General features: G+C 36.7%; 3 protein-coding genes across 5 annotated transcripts; 2 read left to right on the top strand and 1 right to left on the bottom strand.

Annotated features, from left to right (window-relative positions):
- The first annotated feature begins 1152 nt into the window (after window positions 1-1152).
- On the top strand, window positions 1153-4174 carry LOC108670675 (dynein light chain roadblock-type 2). Its single transcript, XM_018158158.2, has 4 exons — window positions 1153-1792; window positions 2271-2349; window positions 2860-3027; window positions 3533-4174. The coding sequence occupies exons 1-4, from the start codon at window positions 1790-1792 to the stop codon at window positions 3574-3576; spliced, it is 294 nt and encodes a 97-aa protein (XP_018013647.1). The 5' UTR covers window positions 1153-1789; the 3' UTR covers window positions 3577-4174.
- A 5645-nt stretch (window positions 4175-9819) lies between these two features.
- Window positions 9820-16405, top strand: LOC108670679 (RNA-binding protein NOB1). Of its 2 annotated transcripts, XM_018158164.2 has the most exons (9): window positions 9820-10120; window positions 11546-11678; window positions 12272-12669; window positions 13265-13783; window positions 14337-14525; window positions 14905-15024; window positions 15237-15353; window positions 15782-15911; window positions 16236-16405. In XM_018158164.2, exons 1-9 carry the CDS (start codon window positions 10055-10057, stop codon window positions 16382-16384), a joined length of 1821 nt encoding a protein of 606 aa, XP_018013653.1. In that variant the 5' UTR covers window positions 9820-10054; the 3' UTR covers window positions 16385-16405. The 2 variants fall into 2 exon arrangements, with proteins under 2 accessions (XP_018013653.1, XP_018013654.1); XM_018158165.2 differs by lacking the exon at window positions 13265-13783 and having other exon boundaries at window positions 9824-10120.
- A 258-nt stretch (window positions 16406-16663) lies between these two features.
- LOC108670677 (cysteine-rich with EGF-like domain protein 2) lies at window positions 16664-23453 on the bottom strand. 2 transcript variants are annotated; one of them, XM_018158160.2, is made up of 7 exons: window positions 23176-23453; window positions 22881-23027; window positions 22480-22671; window positions 20998-21159; window positions 20435-20585; window positions 19619-19720; window positions 16664-17810 (listed from the first exon to the last, which is right to left on the bottom strand). In XM_018158160.2, exons 1-7 carry the CDS (start codon window positions 23353-23355, stop codon window positions 17677-17679), a joined length of 1068 nt encoding a protein of 355 aa, XP_018013649.1. In that variant the 5' UTR covers window positions 23356-23453; the 3' UTR covers window positions 16664-17676. The 2 variants fall into 2 exon arrangements, with proteins under 2 accessions (XP_018013649.1, XP_018013648.1); XM_018158159.2 differs by lacking the exon at window positions 16664-17810 and adding an exon at window positions 18035-19493.
- Between the last annotated feature and the right edge of the window lie 1557 nt (window positions 23454-25010).

Genomic DNA, 25010 nt, shown 5'->3' on the forward strand with positions numbered 1-25010 from the left:
CCCTCCCTTCCCTTCTCCCCCATATAAAAAACAAACCAGACAGAAATTCAAAAAAATGATCATCAAATTTTTAGGTAATTTCATTACGAATCGAATGGTGTATGTCTCCTTGCTGTAGCTTGAAAACTGTAGGAGGAGATAGGTTTTCCGTGACAATAAGTTGAACTTTTCAAACTTTTCAGGACGGCGCGACAAAGTCCTGTGCGCCTCGAAATAGGCACTCAATGTAGCATGGATACCAAACCACAGGCTTCTGTAGCTTAATCCACTCAAGGATGCTAGCAGCAACTTGTAGCGCACCTCTACGTACAATGTTAGGAGGGTAACTGAGCTCAGATGCCAGATACACCAAGATATGTAGTCTTGCCGCTGTAATTTTCTTAGGTCTATTTACTGAAAGAACTCCACCCCCCGCCCCTCATTAAAGCCCGGCCATCTGCGTCAATATTGCCGTACATGGATCGCAGTAGTATCGTTGGAAAGCTCAGAATGTCAGCTTTAAGATGAGACCAAGCATGTAACTGCAGCACAACTCAAGTAGAAACTATATTCAAAGATATCAGCAGTTAATTACTTTATATCTAATTACTTAAAGAACTCTCCCACCCGCTTCCCTTTAAAGAGACGTCATGAACGTAAATATTGGCGTACAGCGATGGCAATGGTACCATTGGAAAGAGCAGAATTCCAGCTTTCAGATGAGCACAAAAACCGAAAAACGCCAATTAATTTTTTAACCTATTAGATATGCAAACTTTTTAAATCTTTCTATTGTGTTACATAGCCTCAGTATTAGGCCTTTGATGGCCATTGACAGAATTTTTCTATGTCAAATCGTTTTTGAGTTTTGAGGGTTTTTGTTAAAAAAAAAACAAAAAGTGGTCAAAGTTACCCCGCCGGTCAAAGTAACCCCATTTTACGGTACCAGTATGGTTAGTATACTAATTATCAGGCTAGTTGCCTTGTGTAAGGAGGTATGGCTTGCTTTAGGGGTTAATAGCATGTACTGTGTAGCAACCAGTAGCTGCTGTTGTGAACTTACTTTCAGCCAACAAGATTATACAAAACAGGCATCTGCCTAAAAAACTATTCTGCTTCTTTTTAAATTTCAGGTCTAAATTTAAATGACCAGGAGGTCAAACAAAGAAGTTTAGGAAGCAGAAGAGGCTGTGTTTGCTACCTGGTTGAAACTAGTTGCCTCATCTATGGCAGCCTGTAGGTGGTGATTGCAAAAGAGACTTTTTTCAATGCTGAGGTGTAAACTTTGGCCTTGGTTATCCAATATCATAATTTATGACGTCTTATCTACTATTTTCATGCAAGTCTCTGTTTTGGCCAGCATTATGTTTTTTCAGCCTTGGAGCTAACCAGCATCAGTACAAAGAAGGTGTCTATGCATGCCCTAATGTGTTGCCATCATTGACATTGTAAATATTGCCATAAAGTTTTCCACAACTACTGGCCTGGTTTATACCTTGGTGACCATGGGTCTTGCATACTAGTTGCTCCTCAATATCCTCCCCCTATCTGTATATTTGTGATACCAGACATAACACCTGCAAACTCACACACAAGCAATGACCAACTTTAACAAATGTATTTAAGACGAATGGTATTTTGAATGAAGCACTATGAATAGTATCAGAATATGACCTTGTTAGAGAAGTTAGGCTGTATTGATTGTGTGCAATTTTATAGCTAATTTTATCATTTTTCAGCATTGAGTCAAATTTGATCAATAATTGAATTAAGTTACCTTCACTCATTGTTCCTGGGAAATAGTGGTACAATGGTAAGTAACAGATGTCAGTATATATACCTTATTATTGACCAAACAAAGCCTGTTTAGCTTTGCATATTTGTATACCTTACTAAATATATATATATATATATATGGACCTGTGCTACTTCTGCCGATTCATAAAATAGTCACACTTTGAGAAAGTATAAAAGCCATATTGTGTGCTATGAATAAAACCATTGAAATGGGTATTTGACTGAAACAATCATTTAATTTATTAATATATATGAAAGAACTACTTTATGTGATGAGGCTCTCCTTTTATGAATCTTGTATACCCTAGGAAGTAAAAACTGAAAAAAACTGTTTGTAATAATCCTAGTAATAATAATGTGAATGTCAAGAAATGTCTCCCATCAGATCATAGTTTGAGTTTTCTTAAGATCTTGCCTATTTTCCATTCCATGATTGTTTGAAATAATTTACTTTCAATTTTATTGAATATTAATTATAAATTTTTTATTTTCAGTCAGCTGAGATTGAAGAAACTCTGAGGAGAATCCAGTCTCACAAAGGTGTTGTGGGAGTAATAGTCATCAACTCTGAAGGTGAGAGTAACGGAACAACATTTTTATCTAATAATGTTGTTAAATAGAAATATATTTATGTAGGTAGTACCGTATTATCACACCTTCAAAAAATTCTACATTTTATACAAGTGTAATGATTTTGATGCAGTGAAGTTGAAGTTTTTTGTCAAAAAAATTAACCATCCACTAATTAGTTCCAATATCAGCATATCCTCACAAAAAAAAGTTGTATTCAGAGTATAGATGCAATTTTTTTTCTGTTCAATCACTTCATATCACCTGCCTCACATATCTTTGACATACTTGAATGAAAGTTAATTCTATTTCTGTAACTACCAGGTAAATATTTATATAGTGGTAAATGAGAGATTTTTAGCAACCAGTTGTTCATTTTTAATTTCATGATCAAGTTTGAAATTGTATTCAATATCTATGTATGATGATGCTAGTATCTATGATAGGTACTTTACAGGTCTACTCATATGACTAAAGGAGGAAGAGTCTTAAAAAAGGTCTCCATGCTTTCAGGTATCCCAATCAAGAGCACGCTGGACAACCCAACTACAGTACAATACACTGGCCTCATCAGCGGCCTCGCTGATAAGGCACGCAGCGTTGTCAGAGACCTCGACCCCACCAACGACCTCACCTTCTTCAGGCTCAGGTCCAGAAAACATGAAATCATGGTTGCTCCTGGTAAGATATTCAAGAAAGCTAATTTAAAATGGCCAAAATTGACCTCATTAGGTGCAATTGAATCATAATGCTATTAGCTAGATATTTCATTTACTTTAAATTTGAGAATTGATTTTGCTAGGCACAATTTGAACAATGGTAGAAACTAATTTTGCTGAAATAGGTTAATTCAGTTTGCTCATGCAATGTAGTGAAGTTATTAGTTAGGAATTAAATCCTGGTATTTACTTGTACAGTATTTATATCATGCTTATTTAGTATGTTTTAGTTGTGACGTTTTGGCTCAAATTGGATGATTGTCGCTTTGTCTGAAATGAAATTATAAGCTAGCAGTTGGTAAGTTTTTTTTTGTGTTTCTGTAATAACCGTCACAGATGTGTTAATAAAGTCAATTATTTTTAATACGGCCATTATACAAGTCTGTTTTATGCGTTTACATAACGTCATTCTTTGAGTCGCTTGATCTTTCACTTGTAAATTTATTACCTGCCAATTTTCATTTCAGATAAGGAGTACATGTTGATCGTTGTGCAAAATACGAATCAATGAGGGTATGGCTCCTCTGACCGGCGGCTCTTCATTCTTATGCCTTATTTAAAAATATGATTCACACATTACTTGTTCGCACACATTGTGATGATTTACACATTACTTGTGTTTTTAATTTTGATACCTGACAGCATTCCTCCACTTAATTCAATCTTTGAACCCACAAATAAAATTACGAGTAAATATGTGATTCCATTGAGTCTGTTGACAGTCTCTTGGTACCGGTATTGCTATTAAATTCTATGGGATTCGTAACGCAATTGTTTTTTTCGTCACTTCCCATGAAAGAATTGCCTTCAGATCAGTGATGCGATTTTTCGGTATAAACCATTCATATTTTGTTAGCAATCTTCCCAACTTATTCGTTGATACTAATATTTATTGTATATTTATAGCGTGTAGACTTTATGGTAGTGTTATCTTGAACTTGTGTGTTAAAATGTGTCTTGTATTTTTACATAGTCAAGGTTGAAACATAGTTAGAATTGTCTGTTTATTTTTAAATTAATTTTTCCCACTATATTATTATTATTTCCATGGAGTTCTAACGCTGTATCTGTAATGCACTGACGTCAACTACAAATATAGTATTGAACATGTATTTATTTGTTTGTCCTCGAAAAATAGTTTTGTTTATAATTGACGCTGCCGCCTCCACAAGGCTGTCCCACAATGAGGAGATGCTGAGGGAAGGAGGGGCAAGCAAAAAGATGCTGGACGGACTGGAGGGGGTGCCCCCACTCTGGGTAGGAGGCACTGGGGGAGCGTCCGACCCTGAAGGTGTAGCCCGCCGGAAAACCACAGTAGCCCAAACACAGCTGAGATAGCGCCGATCGGAAAGGGCGAGGAAGCGGGGCTTCTTCCGGCGCAATCGGTGGTGATGTGATCGCAAGAGCGGCGTTGTTTTCGGCGGCCACCGCGACGCGGAAGCGATCTCCCTGCTTAGGGAGCGCTTAACTTCTTCATAGGCGCCGGCAGGTATGATTCCGTTCTCTAGAAAGGGCGCAAAGAAGAGGCTGAATCTTGACGTAAGGGAGGCTTTTTGCAGATGTGAATTTCAAATAATATACAGACATAAGCTTAATTGACGTATTTTCTGGTGAAAATTGTATTTTTCTAATGTTTTTACGTCGACTGAATCACATCTTTTCAATTGAAAAAAATTGACATTTGAGGCAAACCTGTTGTTATTAATCCAGAAAATGATCACCAGTTTCTGACACAGAATATACCGTTATGTGTATATTTTATGTGTGCCAAGAGACAATTATTTTGAAAGCTCTCACCAAAACACAACATCTGTCATCAATTAGCTCCGACTGAACAGGTTCGTAACATTTATAAAAGAAATGAAGTTTGCTGTCGCCTTAACAACGTTTAAACAGTTTGCCGTCAATGTCGCAGTGAAAAAAAGTTCAGTATCGATTCATCGAGTATATAGATTATTTGTTGATAAGATGAACTTTGAGGAATACAAAAACTGTTTGTTTTGCAACTATGCATCAACGAACTTTGATGGCCTAGGATCCGCACTTGCCATTGTATACATCAACGCACGTTCATGTATCATTTCTAATAATTATATTATCTAAACCCTAAGGGGACGATAGAGCTACTATTGAGTACCGCACCGGGTCTTCTGTGATGGAAAGATGCAGCCTCAATCATGTTTGGTTGTTACAGTTGGCTCGGCTTCTACTTAAAAATCCTGGTAAAGCTAAGACGCAGCACGCGTTTAAAGTTTCAGTTTGACAAATTTATTCGGGATCTTAAAGTAGCAGCTCGAAAGTAGCACTTTAAGTGGCTGCTCGTGTACCTAGAGCTCACGTCATCGGTTACGGTTCAATCATTGTTGATCCTCTTCTTCGGAGTTTGACAATTGGACAGTTATAAATAGCTGAGGTGGATAGATTAGCAGCATACCATTGTGGTGAAACTTTTATAGCGATAGCTACCCGTGGTACTCTCTCATCTTCTTTAAACTATGACGTCACCTGAGCAAACGATGTTATAGAATAGAAGTGTCGGCGTTGAAGAAATAGGCCCATGGCCTGTTGCCGATTCTTGAACTTTTCGTGACTTGATCCACAAGGGATCCGGGCTTTGGAAGCCGATCATTTCATAGCTGACGATTGATTGAGATAGCCGCTGGACTTATTGCCTGGTCCGTAATTTGCTAGGCATTTTAAGACTGAACATATGCTCCTGCATAGCTTCGTCTAGTCTTATTGCCTGGTCCGTAATTTGCTAGGCATTTTAAGACTGAACATATGCTCCTGCATAGCTTTGTCTAGTCTGTTTTTGAAGATGTTCATATTCGGAACGTCAACGATGCTATCAGGGAGGCTGTTCCACATGTCGGTGACTCGAAGCGAGAAGAAATGTTGTCGCATGGATGTGTTCCAACGCTGTTTTTTTAGTTTATAGCCGTGGCCTCTGGTATTGGTTCTTGTTTCAAATTATAGTAATTCTTCTGGGACCTTGAATAAGTCATGAGTATACTTGTATACTTCAATGAGGTCCCCTCGCAGACGTCGATAACTGAGGCTTGGAAGCTTATGAGTTCGTTTCCACTTGAAACCGTTGTAACCTATGCAATTGGTTTTGCACTCCTTAGGCAATTTCTAGGTCCTATTTTGGTCAAAATCGTATTAATGAAGTTTTTGTAGCTGGACTCCGATAAGTTTTCACTGCAGACAAAATGAATTTTTCGGCGTTTTCTTTGATTTAAATGCTTAGTTCATATGACAAGTTGCAACGAATCTGCCATTTCCTAATCTAAAGTAGAATTGACTTTGCATATAAATTTAAAAACAACCCACACTTTACCTATGACTATTTGAAATTTATGCAGAATTTGTCACAAATTTTCATAAAACATCGAACGAGTATAAATACATTGACCAAACCTTCAGTACTGCATTTCTTCTAACAATAATTAATGCTCTGTGAGTCCGACTGACGAAAGTCTAATTCTATACTCGGATTTTTTTGTAGAAGGCCGTAGAACATAGAATAAATTTTCTGCTAAATGCATTACCTAAATATTGATCAAAAATAGGGCTAAATAGTTTCCACGTTGATTAAAATGATTGGATGTGCTATACTGATTTTCAAAATGTGTTCTAAATTCATGTAAAGAAAAGAGCACTTATTGCCCTCGTGTGATGGTACCCTCATTTTGATGGTGACTCCGAATCTTATAATTCCGCACCAAAGGATGGGCAACTCAGACGTCGTCCACCGCATGTAGATTGGGTCTCTATAAACAAAATTAGCGGAGCCTCACATACGACATTCACCAGATGCAAACGATCAGTCACATGCAGGCTATATCAATCATACAGGTAATTTTTTCGTCACAAGAAAACGATCACTTATTCGCCACATGCGACCGATCACTTGTTCGCCACGTGCAACCGATCATTTATTCGCCACGGGCAAACGATCACTTATTCGCCACGTGTGAGCGATCACCTATTCGCCACATGCACACGATTAATCATTCACCATATACATATGATCAATTATTCGCCACGTACGAGTGATCACTTATTCGCCACGTGCACATAATTAGTTATTCGCCATATATATACGATCGACTATTCGCCTCCTGCAAACGATCAGTTATTCGCCGCAATCGATCAATTATTCGCCAATCAATCAACTATTCGCCACATACAAACGTACACGTATAACTCTCATTGGATTTGCTATACTGATTTTTCAAATGGGTTCTAAATTCATGTAAGGAAAATAGCACTTTTTGCCCTCATGTGATGGTTCCCTCATTTTGATGGTGACTCCGAATCTTGATTCCGCACCAAAGGATGGACAACTCAGACGTCGTCCACCGCATGTAGATTGGGTCTCTATAAACAAAATTAGCGGAGCCTCACATACGACATACGACATTCACCAGATGCAAACGATCAGTCACATGCAGGCTATATCAATCATACAGGTCTTTTTTTTCGTCACAGGGGAATGATCACTTATTCGCCACATGCAACCGATCACTCATTCGCCACATGCAACCGATCACTCATTCGCCACATGCACACGACAATACACATACGATTAATTATTCGCCACAGGCGAACGATCACTTATTCGCCACGTGTGAGCGATCAGCTATTCGCCACATGCCTACGAATAATTATTCGCCATACACATACGATCCATTATTCGCCACGTGCGAGTGATCACTTATTCGCCACGTGCACGTGATTCGCCATATATTTACGATCGATTATTCGCCTCCTGCAAACGATCAATTATTCGCCGCAATCGATTCGTCAACTATTCGCCAATCAATCAACAATTCACAACATTCAAACGTACACGTATAACGATCATCTATTCGTCACTCAGGAACGACCGCAAAAATGCACCGGGAAAAACTGCTAACCCAGTCTGCTTTTTTTACAAGTTTAACTTTGATTACACGGGTCTGAAAAAAATCTGAAAATTGCTTTTATTTCTGGAAGGGCGACTGTTTTTTTTTTTTTTTTTTTTTGCACTGATTTTATTTTGGGTCACGATAACTTAAATTAATGCCTTGAAAGGGCATATATATATATTTTTAATTTAGTCCGTTGATGAGTCGAAAATTTAGGTAGGCTTTGAGTAGTCTTAGAAGAGTAGGATTGACTGTTTTTTTTTTTTTTTTTTTTTGCACTGATTTTATTTTGGGTCACGATAACTTAAATTAATGCCTTGAAAGGGCATTAATTTGAATTTAACTCTCATTTTACATTTAATTAAATGTCTATAGCACCTCACTTCCCACCACAATATCGATGTTTTTTTTAAGAACGTCAATATTTTAAGCTTTCCGTTTCCATGTTATGCGATTTATAAAGCGTGGAAGTGCACATCCAGCACTAGTATTAGTTGGTATCAAAATTTGTTAGAAACAAGAAAATGGCTAAATATTTTTAATCTTAAAGTGTTAGACAATATGATACTATCGGCGTGTCAAGTGTTCATAGAATAAAATCACGTAGGAAAAGAGCGAATAACATCACCATTGCCTGCCTATTATTTATTATCGCGAAGTTTTTACTGGAAAATTATAGCAGAAGTATTTCCGTTCTTTTGATTTTGCCGCTGTTAAAATGCATTTTTTTTCGAACGACATTAGACGTCAGCAATCATTAGACGTCAACTCAACGCCATTAAAGACATTACGACGTAATCAACCAGCAATCGACGATGTTACAGCGTTTTAGTGGCGCATCTGCCTAACGGATACGTCTTGAACGAATTTAACTGATAAAATATGAGCCATTAAAATATACGTTTAAAAATTAATTTTTAAAGATAACACTTCTAAAAAAATCCAGTGTCTCCAATGTAAAACATGTACAATGAATTTCTAATTTTATTTTCGAATATTAAAAATTAATTTTTAAATTATTTTAATAAATATAATAAATTAAATTTTCAAAATTATCTATTCTGTCAATTTATTCATGCATTGTCTCCGACTTTACACAAGTCTGCAAATTTTCAGATAGATTGGACAGCTAGAAATGTGTTAAATATTGATTATAATATTTGCAGCAGACAATATTATTATTTCAGTTTTTTTTAATATTGAAAAAAAGTATTTATTTATTTATTTATTTATTTTGTCATTCGATTCATGCATTGTCTCCAACGTTACGCAAGTGTGCAAAATTTCAGTGTGAATAAGTATGAAGTAGAAGGATAAGTAGAAGTGTGTTAAATTTCGATTATAAGATTTGTAGCAGACAGACAAACAGGAATTGAAGTTAAAGAGAAGTGTTGTAAAAATAGCCATTTTTTCTCCGAGCAAAATCCTTTAGTATATAGATATTCAGACAACTTCGACAAAAGTGCGAACTCTTCAGCGTGATGCGTGATGAACCAGATCTTTACGCTCAGATCATCTGAAGTATAATTCCCTGTTGCCTGTTTAGCTATATTCTTTGATTCTTACATCAGAAATTCATATAACCTCATATCTGGAGCCTAACCTATATAGGTATAAGTAATGGAAATTTGCCCAGAGGATGAAAACATGAAGCATGAAATAAAACCATTTTCTTTATAGGCCTAGGTAAAGTAGAAAAGGAAACGTGCCAATCATTTTTTACTGTTACCTGAGGTTTCTCTTACTTTATTTGGCTCTCAACCGAAGTGTTTATAATTTACATCATGATAAACACTCACCCCATTTTCTATAAGCAGTAACAAGTTAGCGATTAAGTAACTCGATTACTCGAGTCGCAGTCGCACCTAGCTGTATAGTCGCCACTAGATTGTATATGAGAAGTAACTTCAGTAAATCACCAAATGAGAACGTGTTGGTGTTCTCGCATTGGGATTCGGTTAGTAGTGAACGAGTGTTGTTGGTTCTTACGAAAATAAACGTTTCTTCGAGGTAATAACCGTAATTTTTAGTGTTTCTAGTTGAGGGTGTTGAAAATACTAGAAGTAAACCACGAGGATGAAGAACAAACTAAAATATCTGGTGGTGGATTCAGGAGCATTTATTCAAAAGCAACCACTGTGGGTGAGTTAGCCTATCATGAATTCAGTTTTATAGCTATGTACCGGTACTAACAAAAATAGATCGTAAAAATATACATGAAACAGAGGAATATTTTAATGACAGCCATTAGGTTTATTCCGAGAAATAAATCATAGCTAGTTTAGGTTTGGTACCTACCTAATTTCTTTTCATTCTATGTTGTCCGGTGGCCGGTGCACAATTCTACCTCGGCTATGACATTCAATGCACAATTTTGTGATGACTGATGATGCATTAATTTTTCGTTGAATAAAATTTTTTGGTTAACTGGAGCCTTTGCTAGCTGAGGACCTGAGGTCCTCAGCTAGCAATGAGACAGGCTAGGTATGCAAATTTTGTCCATCATGTTTTTAAGTCAACACCTTTGTGCAACTTTAATGCGAGTAAATTTTTTAATACGGCAAATATTTTTTTGCTACAGACCTTAGCAGAGGCACTTTTCCAAAATCTTGTTTTTCACACTTTTTTCAGTTTTTTTAGAGGTAGTAAATGCTGCTACAACAGAATTTACTAGTTTTGCTGGCTGCTGCTACAACATTTCTATGAAATGTGGGACAGCAGACAGCTGTCCTGATTTACCCCGTCTGTCCCTTATTACCCCGTTTGAGAGTATGTATTTCTCTTGTAAATTTACATTTGACTAGTGTTAGTTATCTTGTTGAATACGATTTAATTAAATAAATTTTCCCATTGTGCAATTTGTGCTGGATACTGGATAGTTATTGCACATACTCACTGTATAACATGCTTACCAATGTTTTTATTGTGATGAAGAAATGTGTATCAGCAGAAATATATAGTTCTTCATATCAACTGCATATATATTCCTTGTTGTTAACTTAATGATTAGCATAATTTTTGTATCTGTTTGAACCCCATGGAAGACATTCTTTGCATAGCCTTGTGTGTGACATGGTGTCTTGGTGATGTTTCCAACAAGTGTAGATCTATCCAAGTCTATTTATAGCGCATTTTCTCTTTACAGAAAAAATGCACTATTGTGCTTGCCATGTCCGTCTGTCTGTCTGTCTCTGTCTCACGTCTGTCGGTCTGTCCATCCATGACTTCACATTTTTGTCAATTTTAAGAAGCGGGCATGCCTGTATCAAAGATACGACATCTCTAGCTCTAATGCACTGTACTAATCGCAATGAAAACTGATTTATGCTTGAGAAAATGTGCTCTCTGTCACTCACTGCCGTGAGTACTGAGTTATATTTTTTCCTGCTCTGGTAAATTACAACATTGTGGAACCCCAGCTGATGGAACTGCCACATAATTTGATGCTACAACATATGTATGCAAATTGTAGTACAACCCATTACAGGAACGGTCTACTGGTACTCAAATTAATAATCTGCCTACACAGAGTCACAGACTGAAAAATTCCTTTAATTCTCTTCACAGGAGCATGCTGAAGAGCTGTACACTGTACCAGAAGTACTTGCAGAGATTAAAGACAAGCAAACATCTCAATTTATTGAGTCGTTTCCTGTAAAAGTAAATTTTTGTCAGCCACAACCTGCAAGCCTCAAATTTAGTAAGTTCATGTGCAAAGTTTGTTTCTGGTAAAAGCATGAATTATTGTTCTTTGATGTTATTGCTTAAATTTTAGCTTGAGAATTGTATTGAGTAAAAAATTATATCAAATCAATTCTTCTTTACAGTTGATTCAGAATGTGTGCAAACCATGTAATTTTGGGCATTGCTGCAATGCTAGTAGCTCATTATTTGTTTCAACTTTCAATAGCCTCTTGTCCTAATAATTCAGGGTTGGCAATGATTAAATCAAAATGATTAAATCATGTGATTAAATCACTTGATTTTTTTATAAAAAAATCATGATTTTTTTGATTTTTTCGATTTATTTGATTTTTTTGATTTTATATATATTTAAATATATTAAGTGGCAGTCTTTAACAAAAAAGTTGAAAAAATCAAAAAAATCAAATAAATAAAAAAAATCATGAAAAAATCAAAAAAATCATTGATTTTTTATTTTTTTGATTTTTTTAAAAAAATCAAAAAAATCGCCAACCCTGCCTGATATAGCATTGTTAGTTCATATGTATATCAAAATTTCAAGATGCTATTGAAATTAATTTTTATTTGAATTTATTCTATCTTTTTCAGTTTCCACTTTCTCCAAAAAGAGTGGAGATTTCCATGTCCTCTCATTAACTGATCTCAAATTACTGGCACTTACTCATGAGCTTCATGTGAAAGAGAATGGCAGCTCCAATCTGCGGCTGGAACCACTGAAGAGAATAACCAACACAACAATAACTCTTCCATTAGTAAATCTAGATAAAAATCAAACTGAGGCTGAAATTAACAATAGCAAAGACACAAATAATTTTGAGCCAATTGAAGAATTTAATGAGGTAGAATGTGAAGGTGGGTTTGATGGTGATGTGAACAATGCAGAGAATGAAGATGATGGTTGGACAACAATAACAAAGAAGAGGAAACCAAAAAAAATTATTCAGCAGCAGCCTGTCTCTGTCAGTGAGGCAACAACTGATGAACAGGTGGGCAGTGAGCAAACCGCACATATTCATGCATCGATGCATGAAAATACTATTAGCTTTTAGAACTGTAGATTAACTTAATTGTGCTTCCGCAATAGCCCATGTTTACCATTAATAATCTAGGTTTCATGTACAGTAACTCTGGGATTGATTCAAATTATCTTTGAGTTGACATTTATGTATATTTTTGAAAAGCATGCCTGTACCAATCAAATATATCTGTGTGGGTAAGGTTTACTGACATTATCTTGTTAATTAATGGCTGATGGTATAACTGTGTAATTTACTTGGTTCTTCTTTCCATCTGGAGTCAGTTGGTGTATTGGTATATCTTGATCTCTGAACAATTATTTTTCCTATAACTAAGTTTCATGCAAGTCATTTTAAAAGGTATGTTTGAAATGCTTTCCTTGAATGAAGTTAGCCTGCTCTGTCTTTTTGTCTTTGATTCTCTAAATTTTCTTTTCTTGGGCATATTTTTGCTTGATTTTATTGCTTACAATATCATGTTTATTTTGGTATTGTGGACTGGAAAATTGTTGGTGGTGCTTTGCCAAACTGCTCCTAACCAATGTAACTTTTTTGCTCCTGACAGGTGCCTTATTCTCAGCTTGTCTCTTTAAGATCAGACCTTCTCCACCTTCTTGATGAACATCTTGAGAAGTTCAGCTACATAGCTGGCCACATGCCAAGCCCCCTTCAGGAAACTCTCATGACTGCTCTTGTTCATTGCATTCTAACACTTGGAATTAAAGACCAAGCATCATCTTACCTCAGAACAGTGCTCAAGACATCAGAATCTTGGTTATTGAAAGTACTACTTTATCTTGTTGAGGATATTGCAGATTCTAAGAGCACCTCCAACGAGTTTTGCAACTCAGAATTTCTTCTGCAGCTGATTAATTGTCCATGTGAAGAAAATGATTTACAAGAATATGAAAACATAAGGCGGTGGCTTAGTCATGTCAAGTCCTTCGAGTGGTTCTGCAAGCCATCTCGTCTTCCTTATGTTTCTACCACAACTGGTGCTACGAAAATTCTTCATTCCTCAATGCTTGCTGTGGCTCAGAGTACTCTTTCCCATACACAGACCGGTGACCAGGGACTTGCATTGGTAATTCTTCAGAATTTGAATCTTGCTCATTGTATCCATAGGCAATGCTGCATGCTGTTTTGCACTAAACTATACACTACTTTGAAATAGAATGCTATGCATATAGATTAAATAGAGAATATATTCTAAACCAATATATTCTCTATTTAATCTATATCTATATAATCTATATATTTCTAAATATATTCTCTAACCAATTTTTATGGGAGCAAAATTTTTCCATTAGCATGCATTTTCTTCAACTTCATTAATTTCGCAGTGATTATGCTATCAATCACAAGAATCTCTTCACCTAACATTTTTAGTGTGGCAATGGTGGCTTACTAATTGGTCTTCCCTGCTTTCTTTAAATATTTTTAGTGCATACGAGCAGCGTATCTGTTGTTTATCCTTGTTTGAAGTAAATTTAATTTGTTTTTTATCCACAGAGTTGACTGCTATCTAAAGTAATTTGGCATAGCTGGAATGTTTAATCTAAAGAAAATGTCGTGAGTTATAAATCACATGCAGTTCAGGGCTGACAGTGTATTCTGAAAGATTTCTTATGTTACAGTTGGAGGAGGAAGAAGAGGACGATGAGGATGACGATGACGATGACGACGAGGGGTGGATTACGCCTGACAACATTGATCAGATGACGTCGACAGGCTGGTGCCCCAGAGAAGCTGACGAGGGCAACGACAGCGAGCTCGAGGACTGCCCAGTGACCGTGGCGTGCATCACTGTCGACTATGCCATGCAGGTAGTAACTCAAATTATCCCATTTGTTATTCCTAACCTAACCTAATTAGTTTTCAATTTCTTGCTTGTAATCATTGCACTTCAACAACGACCGAATGAAACCGCTGAGGTTTACTCATTTAAATCTGGATTTAAATGAGAAATTAAATCATTAAAACTCATTTTAAAGTCAAATTTGAAATTAAATTTAAAGTTGACTAAAAAATTGTGTAACATAATAATGAAAGGTACCAAGCACTCACTTTCTTGTCAACTTTTTTCTAATGCTGTCAAATAGAACTTCCAAGAACTGTGTGAAAGTAGTTGTGATTTATAAATTCTTTTCAAAGTATTCCTAATCAGTACAATAAGTATTAGTAACAATTGTTATTTCTGATCAGCACGTACTAAAGCACATTGGGCTGGGTGTGCTGGGTATTGACGGCCGCATCATAAGAGAGCTGCGCAACTTTGTGCTTCGCTGCTTCACGTGTTTCACCGTCACGCCCGACATGAGCTTGGTAATAGTGCTTGACGAACTTGCCATTTTGCACGTACCATTAGAGATAAGTTATGTCAATGCCGATGCTGAATTCCTTCTCAATGTTACTGGTATTATTTATTCATTGTAATATACAACCTAATATATTCTTACTTAGTAATATATATATACGAATTCTTCTTCTAAGATTTATTTTAGGAATGAACTTGTATCTATTTGTATTTTTTACAGCTGTTCTGTCCGAAATGTGGCCACAAAACCCTGAAGCGTGTCTCCATCACCACTAATGCGGACGGCACGCAGAACATCTGGATATCCCGTAGACGTCTCAACACCAGGGGCTTCAAGGTGCTGCTTCCTTTTTCTGACTGCCCTAAACTTCATAGTATTTTTATAAGTACAATTTCATGTCTCACAGGCAATGAAAAATGTTTTGAGCGAAACAAATCTTTTAGAGTGATGGACCACTTTCAGACTTGAACATTGCTGTCTTTAATATTACCAATTTGTTAGTGAAATTTGAATGTTTTTGATTTCCTAGTACACAGGATGTGAGATGACAAATAAACTGGCCACTGATCGTTCAGTGGAAACCTGCATTATTGCAGCCCCTACAGACATTTATTTGTAGTTTCTCCTTAAAAGACCGAGTTATTGACATCTAGTGAATGTTCCTGTGCAAGCATTTGCTGTGTACGGATTTCATATTTGATTACTCATCACTTGATATGCATTAACAATATTTTGGTCACACCTGTTCTACTTTGTTCCTGCAGTACAATTTACCGAAGCCCCGCGGCGGCCAGCACGCCCTCATGCCGCTGCTGACGGCAGACCAGCGCTTCCCCCACCAGTGGGCCAAGAAAGCCAAGAGCGTCGACGCTCTCGATCCTGATTTCATTGCTGGTGAGTCGACGCGCTGTGCTGCCTTCGTAGCCCTCCACGTTACCTTGTCAAGTTCATCTCTAGGATTTGATAAACTTTATTGATGATGGTGACGTCGTTGGGCTTTTTACTCTTCTCTTGAAGCCGTTTTCTGCAGCATTGTTGTCGGTTAACTGTGATGTGTATTCCTTTCAGCATTAATGACCCTACAAATACCATAGACACGGTGTCTATTATCGTTTAAGTCAATAATCGAAAAATAACTCTAAACAAAAGAATGCTCTACTAGTCTACTGAACAAAATTCTTCTATAATGGCAGCTTTTTAATTAATTGACGTGTGCAGGCCCATCGCCGTTCGCCGCTCGTGACGTCAACTCACGTGCCGCTGTTCACGGCTGCTTCGCTGGCACCAACAGCGCGGGCAACGCCCATCCCCGCCTCAAGCACGCCAAAATTTGGAAGCCCAAGCGTAAGAAAACTGTTAGGAAGTAGCAAAATGCATAAAGCTGTTTCCGGAACACATTTCTTCATTCCAATCCTTTCACTCAGTACGATAGTTCACGAGGAAATCGACTTGAGACTACTACTTCGTTTCTTATTGGGAAAATTTGATTCTTGTGGAAAATTAGAACTGTACCACTTCCCAGGAGTGCCCTACAGAAAACTATAAATTTAACGTAATTCATACCAGCAAGATTCAATTGTGAATTCAAAGTTAAACAACATTAGTCGTACGTTCGTTTTTATGAAAAACTTTTAACTTGAGTTTCTTCTTCTTACTTTTTAACATGAAGCGTAAATCTATTCAAATAAATATAAGTGAAATCGTTAGAAATTGAGCATTCGTTAAAGTGAAATAGTACGCAAAATCACAACTCGGTTTCACAGCAGTGAACGTGCATAAGTGTGCTTCGAGCAATTTGATATGTGACCAACCTCACAGTAAACAATTCGCTTTTAAGGCGAGTGGCGATTAATCTATGGATCCTTTCAAAGCTTTCTTGGCAGAGCATGGATCTTGTTTGCTTGGTGAAGTGTGTTGTATTGCACAATTCCTTTACTATTCATTACTATTGATGCAACTGGGGACACTAGCCGTAAGCTTAGTAAAGTGTACAGTTTATTGGTCTGCTACGAAGAAAAGCCAGTACGGAAACTACAACTACACCAAGTATATATACCAATTCGGTTCCACGCATTATGTTCATTATTTGTGTCATTCGTTTGATTGGAAAACTAAAGAATACAACTTCCAGTCAGCGAAGTGAACAAACAATATAAGTAAACATAGGGAACACATCAAGATATTCATGAAGGTTGCAATCGTCTATGAAAAATTAAATGGAGTGAAAAGAGATCAAGACGCGGCATCACTGATGCAGTGAAATCGATGAGGTTGTTTGGAGAATAACGTTGTGGTAATCGAAAATTCAAAACTGCGAACAATAATTAACGATCTGCGAAAACGTTAGGATTAAACCGACACGAACGAGTCAAAACTCTGTACTTCTGTTGTTTCAACGACAGACATCAAAATTTTGCGTACTCAGAAAGCTTTAAGTTAGTCTGGAAAATGCTCGGATGAGGTTTGCAATTTTTAATACAAAATCTCAATTTTTCAGGTATGAAGTCATTCCTTAAAATAAGAGTAGGGGAACGTTAGAGTATCACACTTGAGCTTGTAACTCAATAAAAACTTAATATAACATAGCACTTCCATGTGCACGCAGAAGGCTCTTTCAAATGGACGAAATTTCGCCGACTCTCTCTAGGTCTTGATTGCGTCATAATTCCACTTTGGCATTCTCTTGCACGCGGCCCGCATCTTCGTCTTCGCCTGTGGCGTCTGTACCGTCGGGGTCTTGCTGATTAGCTTCGTCAGGCTCGTCGTCCGTGATGTCGTCGAGCTCATCTTCGTCTGTCGTAAACAACACTTGAATTAACTTCTTGGCTTATCAACTGAGAAGTCTTCGTGATTTGAAGAGAAATTAATTCCAGACGCAGTATGTAGATATTTCGATGAATATTTGAAGAAATAATGGAATGCTATGCTTCATGTTTCAATACTTGTAAGATGCATTATTTGATTTCCGTCATTTTGACACCTTACATTCATACGCCTAAGGTGAAAACAAGAGGATAATGTGTTTGCACAGTTTTACTGCAAGATGAAATGATGACCACAAAATAGCGACACTATGCTTAATAATAGACGTCAATAGAAAACATTCACTGCGGTGACTTTAAAACATCTTGTAAAGAGGAATATAAATCAGCTTACTCATATACTTATGAGTAAGCTGATAAGAGGTAAGTAAGATTCATAGAACTGATAACAAACGAAAAATGTGCGAATGAAGCAAAAAGTTTAACGGCAAAAAAACATGATTCTATCTACCATAATTATAAATGTTGCGACGTGAAACACCGTAATAATAAGTTACACTATTGAGAATCTTATAAATAACGACTAGATCACCAACATGCCATTAGAGCTGCCAAGTGAACACGACCTTTCACTTTCACTGCAGAAAAATGCAGCCCAAAACTTAACAAATCCGTTTAGAACGTAAGATACCTCGACACGAGTTGGTCTGAAAAATTCTCTGGATTGAGCTATCATGTTAAAATTAAGTAGGAAAAGAAGAAAACCTAATTGAATTAAAATACTAACAGACCGCATGTTAAGAAATCCATCACCTTGCCCAATTTTTTCTGGAAATTTTGTCATTCTCAAACTAAGGGTAGAATGGAATTTGTGAACTGAACATCTGTGAAGGCATTATCGTAACACCCATTTTCAAAGTTAAGTTGAGAAGAAACAATTTTAGAAAAATCCTGCAAATATAAACACAGTACTTATAGAGAAGCGAGGTAAGCTAAACACGGCGCACGTTACTCCCAGTAACAAAAACTGTTGGTCGTCGTTTTAACATAAATTCAAGCTCAGTGTCTTTTAGAATAAAAAATTAAATTGATAAATGAAAAAATTCAATCCATTGTTGATCTCTTCACAACCGTAGTCTTTGAATGCGTTGCAACACATCGACAAATGCCCCTAAAATGAATTCGTCAAAAGTAAAGGTTTTCATGTCAACGTTTATAATATTCGGTACGAAAACTGTGTGAGCTCGGCGAAAATGGCCCCTGATGGCTAGCGACAATATCGACCATTTTGCGTTGATAAAAATAAACACAATGTAGCACATTGAAATAACCGTATTAGAAAATGAAATACTTAAAATATTGAATGAGAATCGGGACATGTATTGCGAATAAAAATAATTTCACAATTCGAACTTTGAGGCGCATGGAATAAAATATCCATGGAATGACTTGTATCGACATGCGCATGAACATCAGTCATCCACAGCGTAGTTGGAGCTCATGGTGACTGGCATTTGGACGGCAGGGTCGTCGGGTTGGTGGATGTAGGAGAGGTAATACTCCGACCCTGTGATGTAGACGGCAACACTGAGACCCACGATGGCGGCCAGAATGGTGTGGCGCTGTAGGATGATGCACGTCGCCACGGTGAGTCCCGCGTACGTGATGTAGCGTGCCATCTGTAGGTTGCGCTCCCGGGCCGCGTTGCTGTTGTCTACAACGGCATGTGTTGGCTATTCAACTATGCGTGTGGCATCTAAAACGGCTCAAAATTATACCAGTAAAGAAATTCTGCAGACTTGAGATAAATAATCAGTATAAGAAGCTGGCATTACTCACCGACACACATGGCTCTCTCCTCATCCAGCGTGTAGCCCTCGGCACATTTGTCGCACATGTCAGGGCCGTCGCCGTCGCATCCCTGGCACGCCTTGTCGCACGCTATTGGCAAAGCGTAATATGAATACAAATAGACAAAATACTAGCAGAGAGCAAGGCCGCCAAGCAGTATATATGGCTTGAAATTCAAGAGTTTTGATTTTCCTCAACAACCACTAATAATGAGAAAAGATATTGACGATTTTCGAATAAGTAGCAATCCATTACATGTGCATCAACAATTTTTCCCGTGAACAGGTATCTATCATAACACAAACTTGACCCTTGTAAATCAAAGATTGTTTACAGAGAACAGTTAACCAATATGCATCAATAAATACTCTGGTAGTCATGATTTAAATTTGCTACATAATAACTAAGCCAAATACGTATGAAGCGGCAGCCAATTTAATGCACATGTACAATATTTCAATTCATTTCAAGATATCATAAATCATCATGCTCAGACAACTATTACAACTTGGAAGTCGGATCAAAATGCTCGATATGATACAAAGGTACAAAACACTAAGAACCAACATGGAAGCACGTAACAATTAAATTAAAGTCGACTCAAAATCAGCTTACGTCGAGACACTGAAATAGCACATACCAAAACCTGATAACGGTTTTGTCCAAAATTACATACTAATGATACTACTGCCTTTTACTTTATTATTCCAAAGTAAATATTCAATATATATAACTGCACACAGCTCTAAAGAACATGGCAGGGCAGGATTACACGACAATTAATTTTATACTTCCTTAGCTTACCTAAACAAGAAAAGGAACCCTCGTTGTTAACGCAGAATGTGTTACCAGCACACGGGCTGGGCTTGACCAAACATTCGTCAACATCAATGCAACCGCGCTCTGTCTCCATACGCCAACCTTCCTTACAGGCAACGCAGGACTTGGGGCCCGCCTGCGTGGGAAGCAATACTTTTTGTAAATGTGAACCTCCTTGGAGAGCTTCAATGAGTCAATACCATTAGAATTAAATGTTTATTACCTATAAACTTTGTTTTTACTAGATTAAGATCTTATATTGACAACAATATACTAGAAGAAAATCACGAACAAATTTAGGAAGATTCATCATATGTTATGTAACTTGTGTAGGGGTAGAATCACGTAATATTCTCACAGAATTTTATAAACTCTAATTTTATTATAGTCGAAAATTTATTGGTCAGAGATGCAAAACACACTTAAAACGTTCTAAACAATCTTGCTCCAGCTCAAACCATCAAAATCAGGAAGCCATGAAATCTCCTAAACAAACTTTTTTACCAATTTAAATATCATTAAATGAAATCAAATAATGAAGAACTCACTGCCGTGCAGGGGCCATTACAAGCTTTATGACACGCGGAGCATAGCACGTTCTTTTCATCCCTGAAAGACTCGTAGAAGCCAGAAGCACAGGCATCGCATAATGTAGAATTGTAGCCGTCATTACACAGACACTCGCCGTTGCCTTTACGAGTGCCATCGCCCTTATCAAAAATAAACCATAGAACGATGTTTCAGATCATGTGTATAGATATTCATACTGATACAACACAAGATGCCTACACAGGTATAGAGGAGGCTTCTAAGAAAGTGCAGTTTCACAAAAAAAGGTTTCAGCTGAAACGGAGCGGAAACGTGATTATATATAGAAATTAACAATTTTATTGATGTTCTTCACAGGAAAAGGTAAATTTTGAGAGTAAAATAATGTTCTTCCTAACTAGAGTACATTAATTTAAAAACGTCATAGACATATAGGATCAAGTCAACATAATAGGACACTTCTGTTTCTTATTAAATGTAAGTTCTTCGTTCTTCCTAGTAAGGTTCCAACTCATTTTAGATGGTAATAGTTGAAAGAGGGAGATGGACCAACATACAAACTGAAAAATGAGAACTTTTGTGATTATTGGGCCAAAAGTAATACAACAAAATGGCTACAAAAGTGCTGCAAATTTTACTGGATAAAACCTTGCTCAGCATAGCTTAACTGTCAAAGTTACACCTAAGAAACTGCTTGCCATTTGCACTGAAAATGAAACCAAAATGAAGAAGGCATGGAATTATTTGAAGTACCAATTTTTACGCATTCATTCCTGCAAATAGAATTTTGTACTGTTGTGGGCATTCACTTTTGACATTGAGGTAGATCCTATTATTAATTGGTTTTTGATAGACGGATGTGATGAACATTTTGCCAGCTTCTACTTTGACATCCTTGAAATGTATTCATTTACCAGAGCCTAATTTGGGAATGAATTTTGGAACAGAGTTAATTTCAAATAGGTTCTTAGCTACGAGAGGTAATCATTTGCCTCTATAACTAAAAAACAATCGTTGACGTATCTGCAACAGATGTAGGGTTTAGATTGGTGGTTGTTGTGCAGAATTTCAGTTTTGAGTGTAGTCCTTTAGAAAGTTAAATTATAAATAAATTTTATGGAAAATTGGTAAAATATATGATATATGTATATATACCTATACCATCATATACTAACTCAGACGAAAGCTACAGATTAGAGAACATTTAAAAAAAAACTAAATAAAATACCCATTACAAAGAAGCACAAGAAAATGTATGAAAAGGAATTGAATTTTTTTACACCAATATGCTTTTACTTTCACAGAGACTTGATCATCCTAAGTAAGACCAAAGAAAACTACTCTCTTTTATATGCACTAAAGAATAGAAGAATATACATCATTATGACAGAATATAGAATATAGGTACCTACTGTAATCATACCAATAATAGAAAAATATAATCACAGCAACAAAGATGACATTAATGAAAAGTGACATACCTTGCACTTGCCATGTCCTGAGCATGGTTTCTCCACACCCCCAGTGCAGGGTAGGCAGTTAGGGCCAAAGTGATGGATAGGACAACAAACTGCCAGTTTGCCAATGCACAGCCAATCATGCAAGCTCTCCGCTTGCCCTTCAAACCACCATTCCTCTAGTAGCCGCTCATGGTCTTCTGCAAGCCCCTCACACTTGGAAGAAAATGCATCGTGAATGAAAATGTGTCATCACATGAAAAAATATAAAAAAAAAACAAAGAAGTTCTCAGTTAAATTAATGTGGTTGTTGAGTTAAGTTGAAAAACAATACATGAATTTCTACAGAAAATTTTTAAGAAAATAAATTTTACATGCTTAATTCTCTATCAAGCCCTAGAGGCCAGATCTCAACAATTACTCACCTGCTTTTGAGCTCGGTCAACTTCAGAGCAGAGATGTTCTTGGATTTCAACTAGTCTAACTTCAGAGGTTTTATATGATCCCATCTTTTCTTCTTCCCACGCAGCATCTCCACCTTCAAATTTGCTTCGACTTGTTCTCTCAAGGCCCTGAAACATAATACTAATTGTTAAGAACTACTTTTCTTTCAAATAAATTTAATTTCAATTAATTGGCAAGCAAAAATTCACATCATTAAAGTGAAAATGTTCAATTTTTATTAAAAAATCATTTTGAATAATACATACAATTTTTTACCTTTTTGAAAGAATCAGTAAGCATTCTGCAGGCGGCACAAGGTGGCAGCTTAACAGATCTCAATGACTCTTTTTCTGATGCTTTCAGGCCCTTTGGTGTAATAGTTGATGAAGCTGTGCCAGCTAATGCTCCACCATAAACAGATAAAGACATAATGACTAGAATAAACTTCAAAACCATCGTGAAATGAAATAAAATCACACAGGAAGTGTTCAACAAACAGTTACAAGCAAAACTATTATTTAATTCATCTGGAATACAAAAGTTAATACTATATAGCTGAAGATTTCATTTTTAGCAAAATCCCCACATTATAAGTTCACTACCTACAAAGCATAATTCAAGTAATGTGCATACTTGATCCATAGTGGCAATTAGTGACTTTTTTTGCCCTTCCTAATAGAGTAAGATAATATCAGACCAGTATTACAAAAATAATAGTATAATAACACAACTTATTATCATCAAAGGTATCTTGAAATAAATAAGAAAATTAGAAACAAACGAGATTAAAAAAAAATTTCTCAATTGCCACTATGCTCTAATTTGGAATATCAGGAAGAAGTTTTCTAAAATGGGGTGCTAGGGGATGCTTTTTTTTTTTTGCTGATAACTTCTTACCAATTATTATAAAACATTTCATTTACAAGTTTGGGGTCATTTTAAAAGTCTTGGCAAAGGCCAAGACTTTTATCTCTCTGACATCTCAAGACTTTATATGGCATCTCTGAAATAATTGCTTAGGCTAAGCCACTTGTTGTAAGGTGCTAGATGCAGAATAAAAGCATACTGAATTACCCCTGGGAACAAAGTAATTCAGGACACTTGAAATTTAATTTTTTTGTTGGCTTTAGGCCTTGGATCCTTTGCTAATGGCTAACTGAGGTTCTACTGTAAATGCGTTTTTAGGAGTGTCCTTTTTAGCGCGCTTTCTCATTTATGGAAAAAATGCACTATTGTGCTCGCCAGTCGCCATGTCTGTCTGACTGTCGGTCTGTCCATCCGTCCGCCTGTCCATGACCTCAAGTTTTTGTCGACGAGAAAATGCGCTGTCTGTCATCACTGCTGTGAGTAATGACTAATGAGTTATATTTTTAAAACAGTTGTGCAGAAATGGCCACCATTTTGTTTTGGATTGAGGTACAAAAATTCTGTCAATAAAGTTTTAAAGCAAACACCTGTCTGTAACTTTTTTTAAGCAAAATTTTCTAATAAGGGCATAAGGCAAATATTTTTTATACAACTGAACAGACCATAGCAGAAGTACTTCTTCAAAATATCACTTCTCAACATTTTTTCAGGGATATTAGAGCTATTATTTTTATGCAATATAGATAGGGGAAAATGTTGAAGTTTACCCCAGTAACCCCACTAGGGTAAACGCGGTATATTCCGACATCGTAGGTAATTCCGTCACTTCTCTAGTTTATCCTTTATATTAAGCTTTGTTTTAGTTCCATGCGAGACGTTTCATCGTTGCTGACGCGTAGTGAAGTGTTTTGAGAGTCATGTGAAGGCAACAGAACTTACGTAACGCATACGGTTTTTTTTATAGTTTTTCATTTTTCGATGCGTCCTTAAAGTGTCGGAATATACCGCGTTTACCCTATTTTTAGTTTTGCAATATTTCAATTAGTTTTGCTGCTAATACATTTTTATTCTATATGACAGAAGACCATCATGATTCATGATTTACCCTGCCTGTCTCTGCATTTGACGCATTGACGGTATGCTTCGAACCATGACGCCCGCTGATGACGGTATGCTTTGACGGTACGCATTCATCTTGCTTTGAAGTTTGAATGGCTTTATTTAATCAGTCAGTCAAATAGGCT

The sequence above is a fragment of the Hyalella azteca genome, unplaced genomic scaffold (assembly GCF_000764305.2).
Source record: "Hyalella azteca isolate HAZT.00-mixed unplaced genomic scaffold, Hazt_2.0.2 contig2587, whole genome shotgun sequence".
NCBI classification, from domain to species: domain Eukaryota; kingdom Metazoa; phylum Arthropoda; class Malacostraca; order Amphipoda; family Hyalellidae; genus Hyalella; species Hyalella azteca.